This window comes from Alosa alosa, chromosome 6 (genome assembly GCF_017589495.1).
Source record: "Alosa alosa isolate M-15738 ecotype Scorff River chromosome 6, AALO_Geno_1.1, whole genome shotgun sequence".
In the NCBI taxonomy this organism is placed as follows: Eukaryota; Metazoa; Chordata; class Actinopteri; order Clupeiformes; family Clupeidae; genus Alosa; species Alosa alosa.
This window is the reverse complement of record NC_063194.1, coordinates 15227272-15239581: the sequence shown is the minus strand read 5'-3', so window position 1 is coordinate 15239581 and position 12310 is coordinate 15227272. Positions and strand designations below refer to the sequence as shown.

General features: G+C 44.0%; 1 protein-coding gene across 1 annotated transcript; it reads left to right on the top strand.

Annotated features, from left to right (window-relative positions):
* The first annotated feature begins 151 nt into the window (after positions 1-151).
* aco2 (aconitase 2, mitochondrial) lies at positions 152-10358 on the top strand. Its single transcript, XM_048246196.1, has 17 exons — positions 152-236; positions 1338-1480; positions 3354-3612; positions 4464-4556; positions 4814-4972; positions 5147-5297; positions 6049-6153; positions 6271-6362; positions 6544-6649; positions 6856-7013; positions 7154-7227; positions 7421-7532; positions 8098-8376; positions 8788-8979; positions 9184-9316; positions 9658-9779; positions 9983-10358. The coding sequence occupies exons 1-17, from the start codon at positions 201-203 to the stop codon at positions 10115-10117; spliced, it is 2349 nt and encodes a 782-aa protein (XP_048102153.1). The 5' UTR covers positions 152-200; the 3' UTR covers positions 10118-10358.
* Positions 10359-12310: the final 1952 nt, after the last annotated feature.

The following is a 12310-nucleotide window of genomic DNA, read 5'->3' as shown; positions in this document are numbered from 1 at the left end:
TTATAGTAGTGCTATTCTTATACCTTCAAGTTAATTGGGAATTATTTTACTGAAATCTAATTTAAATTATCTATAACATATTAGTCACAAAACGAAAATAATTTAAAGACCACTACAATTCTGTCTGGATTACAAGACTGGGACGCTTTAAATGGAATTCCTTTTACGTCACACCTTAGCGACACATCGTTCAGCAAAATATGGCGTCCTACTGTATGACAGTTTCTCGGCTCCGGGTAAGAATCATATTTTACCATATAATCTAAACAGAAACGCGCGGTCAGTTGTGTGAATGACAAGGGTATTTGACCATTTCGTAGCAGCTGTCATTCTTTCGTCGGAAAATCTCAAGTACAAAACGTTGCTTGACATCTTTCAGACTAACTACGCAGTTTCCCAGGTCACTGTGTCCCCGGTGGATATTGTTGCTAGCGACGTCTAACGCGACAACGTTGCAGTTCATCAGAACAAACCGCGCATCAGGATTATATCCAATAGGCAACTTGAGTTCGTTTTTAACGTGGAATTGTATTTTTCCCCGTTGTGTTTTTTTTTTTTTTTTCAGCTTTAAATACATTCAAGCGTTTGTAGCTTGTGTTTTGTTGAACGGGTTTGATAGTAAGACACCCAGCTGTTTGGAAGGTGATCACGACGTTATCTCGGGCTAAATGATAAGTGTGGAGTTAACACTAGTGATCGAATGTGTACAGTGATTGTGAACAAAAAGAGAGTCCACTTGATTTCTACCTAGATTTCAGTCTTGTTTATGAGACGGACGATACCATGTCTTAATTGTCATAGTGGTCGTAAATCATGGGATGTCTATGAACTCTTTTGTTTTACTCCGGGATCCCAGTGAAATTCTCATCAAATGCACTGTTTTTTGTTTCTTTTTGTCCAAGTCTCTGGTGGCACTTAATACTTTATAGACTGCCAGCATGATCCTCCTGGCAGTTGTAGATTAATTCTTTTCGGGCAAATGTTTGCTATGTTAGTTTTGTTATATTTATAGTGAAAACTCCCTTTGAGAATGGTTTGCTGTATAGCTGGGCACATTAGGTAAGATGATCTCCCCTTACATCCAAGGCAAAGGCACTGCACTAACACTGGCTGTGAAGGAGCAATTAGAGATTCTAAGTCATTTTGCAGTGTAGCCTAAGAGTCATGTGCTCTGCTCAGGGTTTCAACAAACCTTTAGTGCTGAATGCTCTTGATGAATTGGTAGGCTACCTGACCTGTCATCCACAAAAAGCACTCTGGAGTCTTATTGCATAACATTACATTAACCTGTTGTGCTCTAGCAGCAAGTGATGAGTCGCTCTCTCTCTTTCTCTAAGCTTGTGCTAGGAGATGGGGCCAGGCGACTGCATGTCACAGCAGCTCTCAACGCCAAGGCAAAGGTGTCCATGAGCCGCTTCGAACCTGGCTCCAGCATCAACTATGAGGCCCTGAACACAAATATCAATATTGTGCGCAAGAGGTCAGTCCTAAGTCCTAATTCTTAAGAGCTCACACAACACTATCCAAATGGATATCGGGGTCATTCCCAGTCTCAGATTTCGTTCAAACACTGGATCATGAAAAGGTCTCAAAACCAAGGCCTGTAACGTAGTTCTGTTGAAATCCTGTCTTCATATTTTTTAAGCCCTATAGTATTTTTTCTGAATTTAGGACTGTATATAAAATCAATGGGTAGGCCTATGCAGTACAAACTATTCATGATCGCTGAACTTCATATTGAGAACATGGTTTCTTTAGTCTGGTTGGCACCAGACCGCTTCTCAAATCTCAATTGTGATTGAGAGTGGGTCTGGAAAGGTTTCATTGACTTACGACTTCCAGGGGGGTAACCAGCAGTGAAATTAAACTTATTGGTGCATAAAACTCTTTTAAATTTGTCCATATCTGTTTAACCCTGTTGCCATCTCAGCGCAGCCATAGACCTCTGAAGTTCACCTACAAAAAAGCTACCATCTTTGCCCATATAAGGAGATCTGGTATCTTGAGACTTTTCCTATGGGAAATTAACATGGGGATTTGGAATTATCGCACCTGTTAAACTCTTGCGGGGACGACAAAATCAGAAATGCAAACGTTTTGCTTTGCACACTTTTGTCCTCTGCCTTCGAGTGGATATTGTGATCTCTGGTACGTGAAAGCGGCACACTTTGATTTTTGCTACCCCAGAGCTAACTTGCTAACTAACTTAATGGCAAGTTGCATCGCAAGTTAGCTCTGGGGTAGCAAAAATAAAAATGTGCCGGACAAAAGTGTGTTTAGGAAAACGTTGACTTTTTCGTGCAAATACAGGATCTCAAAGATGGCAGCTTTATTGTAGGCGAACTTCAGAGGTCTATTGGTGTTGTTGAATGCACTGCTCTATCTGTCATCATATAAAGCCCGCCCTATGCTGGATAAGTGATTATGATTGGATCCTGGGTTTGTGGTGATTTGGAAATGGGCGTCAATGGTAACTTTTCCAGACAGAGCTGCATAGCAAATTCAGATTTGCTAACAGGTTCGTCTGGGTTCACTCAGACAATGCCTGTCTTCCATGCAACAAAGTTTGATCAGGCTGTGAATCAAGGGTGAAACATTGGAATTTAAGAAACATATTTTACAGCTGTTAACAGTTTTTGGACCTAAACATTATGTGGACAAACTTTGAGTAAAACCTGAGACCGTGCGGCAACCAGTTTCCTGGATTCTGTCTGATTAGACACAGACCAGTCAGCCAACTGCAATTGAAATATGTTGTTGTAGGCGCATGTCAATTCTATCATTCCACCGTAATTCTTGGAATTGGCTAATTGTTTTCAAATGAAAGACACACAATGTGTGTTGTGCAATAGCCCAGGTTTAAAATGTATGCGGTCAGTAAGTTTTACAAGTTGATGGATTCCATTTTGTTAAGAGATTCCAAGAGAACTGGCAAAATGTGTTATGTATAAATCCACGTGATTATAGACTGTTAATGAAAGTCATCTACTTTAAATGTTTTCCACTTAAACTTGAATTATCATGTAGCCTACATGTGTAACAATGGTGGAATTTTGAGGTCTTCAAATCTTGAGGAACCATTTTGGCTACTTGGTTCTAATTAGTTTGCTGCATTGACAAACCAAATGTGAATTGGTTACATGATCAATGTGTTACTCTTTGTCATTACTTAGTCATTATACCAAGTAAAGGAGCTGCTTACACAACCTGGTTTGGAGGACAATACACAAAACTTTTTAGAATTTGGCAGTGGAAATGTAATTTCAGCAGGTGTTAAATTCTGGTGACTGACTTCCGGGTCCACTGGCGTAAGATTCCATCTTGTAGACTTGCACCACTTTTGTCCTTTACAGGCTTAACCGTCCCCTTACCCTTTCGGAGAAGATTGTGTATGGGCACTTGGATAACCCCCATGAGCAGGATATTGAAAGGGGGCGCACATACCTGCGCCTGCGGCCGGACCGGGTGGCCATGCAGGACGCCACAGCGCAGATGGCCATGCTGCAGTTCATCAGCAGCGGCCTGCCCAAGGTGGCCGTCCCTTCCACCATCCACTGCGACCATCTGATCGAGGCCCAGATTGGTGGAGCTGAGGACCTGCAGAGAGCCAAGGTGATGGGGGTGGAGGGCAGGTAGTGGGTGGAGCTGGGAGGCTAGAATGGAGGATGCTGTACAGTAATTTCCTGTGCATTAAACATATTGTGTATACACCACATGACGGTGTTTTACGCAAATAATAATAATTAAACATGACCTCATTGAGTCACAAACAAACAACTACATTTCATGTGGTTATCATGTCCATTTATGGCACGTTTAAAACCACTCAGCTGTAGGTTGCACCCACAAGGTGCTTAATAGCCCAATGAAGCAGAGCTTTTTATTCAAAAAGAAGAAGAATCCATATCCTACTTCAAATATTCAGGGGTGTAGCCTATTTGCGTTTACCACTAAAATTGTGTCTATGTCCATGGCAGTGACGCACAAATAAAGTATATCAAAATAAAGGGTTTTTTTTTTGTCAAGCTCCGCAACCCACCAAGAATGGTTCCACTTTTGTGTCCCAACTCACCAGTTAAGAAACACTGCCTTAGAGTAGCAGAGAAGGCTGGAAGAAATGTGAAAAGAAAAAGTCATGTCAAGTCATGTCTAGTTATAGAGCGCATTTAAAACAACAGTTGTTGAACCAATGTCCTGTACAAGCCATATACCGTATCAAAATAAACGTTTGGAAAGCAAAGGATAAAATTGGGAGGGATAAAAGGTCAAGCCGGTGTGTGGGCAAATGTTTTGGCAGAGCGCGGGAGAGTGCAGAGTGTATAGCTGGATTAACACTTAACTGGATCCTGTGTTGAGTAACATGGATTAGAGGGATTCAGCGGCCTTGTGTGATGTTACAGAAAAGCAACCAGAATGTAACCTAAAGTTTGTGTTCTTTTCCGCCCTGCCCTTCCATGCCCCAGGAAATGAACCATGAGGTGTACAACTTCCTGGCAACAGCTGGAGCCAAATATGGAGTGGGTTTCTGGAAACCAGGGTCTGGAATCATTCACCAGGTGTGGTTTGTTATTGTACTGCATAAGGATACATTTACTTTATTATTTTCTTCTTGAAGCACCTCTCCTTGTAATTATTAAAGAATAGTCTTAAGTCATATGTTTTGCTAAGATTTAGGAAATTGCTTCTTGGCAGATGTATGCCATGCTCCATTATCGGTGCTATTTTTAACTAATGTGCACCATTTTTGGTTCTTATGAACCTTGGCACTGCTCATAAAGCTTCAATTATGATGTGTTTGTGTGAATGATTCCAGATCATTCTGGAAAACTACGCCTACCCAGGGGTCATGTTGATCGGCACAGACTCCCACACGCCAAATGGCGGGGGCCTGGGTTCCGTCTGCATTGGAGTTGGTGGAGCTGACGCTGTTGATGTCATGGCGGGCATCCCCTGGGAGCTCAAATGTCCTAAAGTGAGTTTCACTGCATGTTTCCAGCCATAACTCACTTAATAGGCACTTTCAGTGGCCTTGCATGTGTATACTGTAAACACTGGTGCCTGGAATTGCACCTTACTGGCTGCAACCCATATTCCCCTTTCTCTCTCTCTTTCTTTTTTTTTTTCTCTCTCTCTCTCTCTCTCTCAGGTGATTGGTGTGAAGTTGACGGGTGCGCTCTCTGGCTGGACCTCTCCCAAGGACGTCATCCTGAAGGTGGCAGGCATCCTGACAGTTAAAGGAGGCACTGGAGCCATCGTGGAATACCATGGCCCTGGTGTGGACTCCATCTCCTGCACTGGTGAGGCCAGATTTGACAAATAATTGTACTTAATTATTTTAACAAACATTGATCACTCTAGGGAGGTTATCTGAGGGCCTCTTAACACATTTGTAAAAGTAGACTTTGTACTTAGACTTTTTACCTTTGGACACCATGGACACCAATTCTTCCAACTAGTGTCTGAAATATAAGTAACTAACAAGTCACTAACATAGATTCGACAAGTCGAATAGGCTAGAAGAATTAAGGTCAAAAATCCTGTTTTATTCCTGTAGACCTACAGTCCCAACCTTAGTGCACCACTAAGCCAGCATGCTCAGCATGAAATGCAGCTGCATACATAGATAAGATTGTCAGATACAAATTATTTTGCTTTCATTGGTGTTTGGTGAAGTAGTTAATTGTTGCTCTGATACCATTGTTTATTGTTGGGCCAGTGTCTGCTTATTTAGTCTCTGCATGATAATTACTTAGACATGGAGTGGAGTTCACTCACGACCCACCTGGAATATTAAGTACTACTCTGAATGTGCATGGTCAGAGTTTTAGTACAAACCTATATGGAGTAGGACTTTAAACTTCTGCAAACTCGACTCATCTAATGTGCCTTTTTGGTCATCACAGTGTTCAGTGTGTGAGGGCAACCAGACGAGGAACGACTCATTGCAGCTGTAGTTTATGTAGTTGGTACTCCTTTCTAACCATAATTTACACGCATGTTTACTGTCGTTCCCTTGGAACCCGCCCCACCTGGATGTTCTGTATGCAGGTATGGCCACCATCTGCAACATGGGAGCTGAGATCGGCGCCACAACCTCCATCTTCCCCTACAACCACCGCATGAAGACCTACCTGGACAAGACAGGCCGTGCAGGTGAGTGTGTGCCCTTGCATAGTGGTGGATGATGGTTGTCTGGGAGAGTGGCCCTCCTCTGCTTTTTTGTTTTTTTTAACTCGTCTTATTTCTGTGCCTCTCCTGTCTGTCTCACAGAGATTGCTGAGCTTGCTGATGAGTATAAGGAATGCCTCGTCCCAGACCCCGGCTGCCAGTACGACCAGCTGATTGAGATCAACCTCAGCGAAGTATGTTAGAAAACAAATCATGTGTTCTGTCGTTGAAGAAATATTATGGTCCGAATATGAATCTATCAGTTTTTATTTGCATGGCTACTGTATAGGAATAACAGTGTGCGTACTGCTCTACTCCGTAAGGGCCCACTCTAAGCTTCATGTTTCTAACAGTCTTTTAAATCCCTTCCTGCAGCTGCAGCCGCACATCAACGGCCCCTTCACTCCTGACCTGGCCCACCCCGTGTCTGACATCGGAGCTGTAGCTGAGAAGAGTGGCTGGCCCCTGGAAGTTAAAGTAGGTCAGTATTGACCACCATGCTGGAGGACATCTGACCAATGACTTATTTAGGTTCAACACTTGCATGAAGGACTTCATTCTTCATTCAGCTAATGGCTGAATAAGTTAGATAAGAATAAGAGTAGTAGAATAAGAACAGTAATAGTATAAGTAATAGAATATAAGCATAGTTCTTCATTTTCTGCATCCCACATTTGTTTGTGTCAGGTCTGATTGGCAGCTGCACTAACTCCAGTTATGAGGACATGGGTCGCGCTGCATCACTGGCCAAGCAAGCCCTAGACCGTGGGCTCAAGTGCAAGGCCCAGTTCACGGTGACCCCCGGCTCTGAGCAGATCCGCGCCACCATTGAAAGAGACGGATACGTAAGACAGTCCCATCAGCTATAGTTTGGTCAGATGCTGTGTACTATGCTATATGGCATCAGAGATTTGAGCGTAATGTCACTTCTTCACCTCTTAGTCCTCTCTGTGTCCCTGGCTCCTTTCCTCTCCTCCTGATGCAGGCCCAGATCCTGAGGGATGTTGGAGGTGTGGTGCTTGCCAATGCCTGTGGGCCCTGCATTGGACAATGGGACAGGTGATGGCCTTTTTTTCTGGCTGCATGAAAGCTATTTTTCTCTTGCTCTTTCTCTTTCCCTTGGCGGTCAGCCAAACCTTGGCTTTCGTTTAAAAGCCTTTCAAATTCATACTCTTTTGTATCTGAAGCTTCTTTAGCCATTGAGTGCATATATTTTCTGTAACACTTCTGTTTTTCCTAAATCTCCCAACAGGCAGGATGTGAAGAAGGGAGAGAAGAACACCATCGTCACCTCCTTCAACAGGAACTTCACGGCCAGGAATGACGCCAATCCAGCCACCCATGCTTTCGTGACTTCCCCCGAGGTACGAGTCACAATGATGACCTAAGTGTGAATTGAAAAAGTGCAGTGTTCTGTCATGAAATTCCCTCATTGAATGCCTTTTTAGCAAATGTTTTTTTATAAAATAATGTTAGCAGACTCTCCATACAGTGACTATACCATCTGTTAAACTTTTGTCTTTTCTTTTCTTTCCTATTTTTTAATTTTTTTTTTTTTGGATCTGTGGACCATCCTTGTAAAATGAACATGAATCATTAATCAGATCACTGTAGAACCCCTGTCAGTAAAATAAGCAGCATGGTGTCCTTCAGGTCCTACAGTATGGCTTGCTGTCACCTCATGACATTTGAAAGCCTGCAGTCGATGCTTGGTATTTCGCAGGCTTTCCCAGCAGGAGGTCACAGTGCCTCTGGTGTTTTTTTGTGTAGAACATGTCATATGATGTTCAATACATTGGTGACCGATGAAACCCACCAGCCATTTTGGATCAAAATCCTCTGTCTGTGTGTGGTCTCTCTGGGCTTCCTTAATTGTGACCTTAATTGTGACTGAATTGTCCATTCCTTTTATTTTCTCTCATCCATCAGATTGTCACAGCGCTGGCCATTGCCGGCACGCTGAACTTCAACCCCGAGAAGGACTTCCTCACCGCTCCCAATGGTGAGAAGTTCAAGCTGGTCCCCCCCACTGGTGACGAGCTGCCCTCCCGTGACTTTGACCCGGGCCAGGACACCTACCAGCACCCCCCATCTGATGGCAGTGGTGTCTCGGTGGACGTCAACCCAGCCAGCAACCGCCTGCAGCTACTGGAGCCCTTCGACAAGTGGAGTGGAAAGGACCTGGAGAACATGGCCATCCTCATCAAGGTACGGGCCTGGAAGATGAGGGAGATGGGAGGGGAGATAAAAAAGAAAATAAATAAAACAATTGTGTGACAATTCCTCAGGTGTGTAATGGATTTCATTAATTTGTGTGCATCATCAGGGAAGATCTCCAAGGCATGTCTAGCATAACCCACGCTGTATTCTTGTCAAGAGCAATTGGAAGACATTATTAGATGATACACTTTAGGAGACCTTTTAAATCTTAACTCTTCTAGAAGTGGGTTCTCAAGGGGTTAGGAGTTCCACAAACATGGAAGTTGGCCTGTATAGTCTGTCTTCTCAGTAATACAAAATAAATGTGTTAAACTCTAAAGCTTTTGTAAATGACCGTATCTGTCTGATATCTTCTCAAACCTTCCATCCTCTGTCTACTCTCACTCCTGCCCACCTCAGGTGAAGGGCAAGTGCACAACTGACCACATCAGTGCTGCCGGCCCTTGGCTCAAGTTCCGCGGCCACCTGGACAACATCTCCAACAACATGCTGATTGGTGCCGTTAACAGCGAAAATGATGCCGTCAATAAGATCAAGAACGTCCTGACTGGAGAGTACGGAGGCGTCCCTGACGTGGCCCGCCATTACAAGGTGAGGAGAGGGGGAGACGCAGGAGACATCCTTTCACCCTTGATCAAGAAATGTGGAATGGAATATTGGAATTGCCTTGTAATGTCTGCATTACCTTTACAAACTGCACACTTATTGTCTCTGATACCATATTTCTATTACTATCATATGTCTAGTGTGTACAGTGCCTTTCCCACTGCGTCACTCTTCCTCTCCCTCCCCCAGGCCAATGGGTTGTCGTGGGTGGTGGTGGGCGATGAGAACTACGGAGAGGGATCCAGCAGGGAGCATGCAGCCCTGGAGCCACGCCACCTGGGGGGCAGGGCCATCATTGTCAAGAGCTTCGCCAGGATCCACGGTACATACATGTGTGTGGGTGGAGGGGGGGAGAAGACCGATGACAGTTTCTGGATGGAGAGTTTGGCTCAAACTTGCAGGTGGACAGAAAGGTCATAAAGAAACATGATACTCTGTTTTTGCCAGTGGCTTAAGCTGGGTGCTTTGCATCATCTGGTGTTCTGAACGGGCCTGTATTAAAAGAAAGTATGGCGGGTATGGTTTGAAATGTTGTTGTGACAAACTGTATAACTGCCAGCATGCACTTAATTCACACTGCTGAGTGATTTGGAACGACAATTTTGCTTATGTTCCACTCTCTGGTCAACTCGACTCTTTCCTGTTCCTTCTCCATCTGAACAGAGACCAATCTGAAAAAACAGGGGCTGCTGCCTCTCACCTTCAATGACCCGGCTGACTATGACAAGATCCGCCCCGACGACAAGATCTCCATCAAAGGACTCGCGACCTTTGCCCCCGGGAAGGTGAGGACCGCACAGTGCATGAGTTCAACCACACGTGGTTTGAATTGAGTACAGCACAGATAACAATAATCCATGTGCTTTCAGACTTCACTCAGCCTCATTCACATAGCGTTCACCTTTTGAGTATGGCAGCCGCATGAAATATGAGTATGAACAAACTCCAGTTGTCCGTGTCTCTCATCTCCTCCCTTGTTGGCCTGTAGCCCCTCACGGCAGTAATCACCCACGGCGATGGCAGCCAGGACACCATCCAGCTGAACCACTCCTTCAATGAGACGCAGATCGGGTGGTTCCAGTCTGGGAGTGCCCTGAACAGGATGAAGGATCTGCAGCACTAAGGAGGAGGAGAAGGAAGGAGCGGCCTCAAGGACGAGAGGCAGGGCTAGTCAAGACTGAAGGGGGTGGGGGAGGGGGGTTAAAGCATGCACTCCAAAAGAAAAGATTAAAGTAATTTGTCTCCTTTCCCCAGACACCCCCACACATCCACTCATAACTGCCGCCAACTGATCATTGCACCCACAACTACACATGCATACATGCTCACAGAGACACACCCCCCCCCCCCCCCCCCAGGTCGCTGTATGAATTGAACGCGCACATCCCTAATTCCCCCCAGACACACACACACTTGCACACTCAGGCATGTGGTCACTTGAAAATGTAGAATCTCATGTCCATTATCAGGGAGACCTAAAGGACACGTTCAGGAAGGCTAGATTTGGTCCTTATCCATGCTACTGCAGATGACTTAGCTTTGTATGGTCAACATTGGCCATTTGTTACTGTTGTTACTGATACTGTATGCATAGTAACGAGTGCTCTCTGCACACTAATAACGCAAGTATTGTGTTACACACTTTCTGTATAGTAACACTGGTTATATTTTGTTATGTCTGATAGCTCTATACCATGTACTCCATGTTACTGTTGTGGGGAGTAGAGGAGCAGAGACCTCAGAAACTAGTCAGTCCTCTGATGGAGATGGCTTGCTTGCTTGCTTGCTTGCTCGCTTATGTGTTGACTGGGTCTGATTTGTTGAGCATGTCCCCTCCAGGAAGCGGTTGTTCTGTAAAGCTAGACTTACTTACTGTAGCAGGGTAAGCCCTCATTATATGCAGTAGGTAGAAGGGTGCCGAAACCACCTGTGGTTGGTTAACAGGGTAAAGGTGCAGCTTTTACACCTGTGGTTGGTTAACAGGGTAGAGGTGCAGCTTTTACACCGGTCCTGCTGCTCATGTGTGTGTGTCTGTGTGTGTGTCTGACTCATTGGTCATTTCTTTCTTTAATCCCTGAGGACATCTGCCTGATCGTCCTTTAAGCCGGCCTCCTCTTTGTGCTGACCTCCCTGCTGAGTCATTCCCTGCCTGGGGTGACATCTTGTCGGTCTTCGTTGTGAAAAATTAAACGCACAATCTACAGTGTGCAGTGCACCTGTGTGTAGCGCATATTCTTGCAGCACGCAGATGCTCTGTCACTTTCGTACCACTAGCGCTTCACTCCTTAATAGCTGAGCATAGTGTTTAGATGTTATTATGATGATATTTAAATCTTTAAAATAATCAGAGGTGGAGGTTTGAGAAACCGTTATTCCCTGTTGTTGTTTCACATAATTATGCCAGAAATCCATTTTAGGGGATGGGTTGTATAGTTCTAAAAAATTCACAGTGACCGCATATTAAAGCTGAGATTATTATGTATGAATGTGATTTGAAAGGTTTAGGGGGCCTTTGCCAGTTACTGTTTCCTGTATTTTAAACTTGATTGTGACTTGTGGTCTCACCCACTAGATCTATGATAGGTGTACTGTAATGAACCATGCAATTGAACGACCCCTTGCTATTGTTAGGTTCCATTTCATTTGTCAGCACCTTTAGATTAATATTATGCCTTTTGATGAAATCGCTATTCCATTTGTAGACTATTCCATGATAAATGTGATTTTATGTGATTGTGTGTAGGACCTGTACGTGACAATGGCTCCCTATCTTGGCACATGTAACTGATATTAATATAGCCGCACATTGCGTACCTAAGTGTGTATTTACATATGATATGTAAAGGAGAATGAATAACCAGAAAACATACACATTCCTCCTGTGTGTGTCGGTCCCAGGTTACAGACTCTAGCATGAGAATGTTGGTCAGAAGGGGAAGTCGTGATGATTGAGACCTATTTAGGGCATCCATTAGGACTTGCTTGAAATGCTTCCAGAAATCAAGGCAAATTGATGGATAAACAAACCTGTGAAGGATGAGAAATATCATGTGTTCATTGAGTGTAAATTAACAGCATTTCACGCAAATTTTGATCATCGTTGTAAGGGGTGAGAATTTCTAAACCTTTGCTGCAATTGCCAAAGATGCCTCAATGTGGTATTGTACAGAATATATGTGTGAAACCCAGATATGTCAGATGGAAACTTGGATTGAGAGACTGTTGTCAGGGTCTTTGATGTGTTTTTATTTTGTAAGTGAAATACCACCAGGCATGCACTGTGTAACCACTTTATAGCAGACTAAATTTTAACACA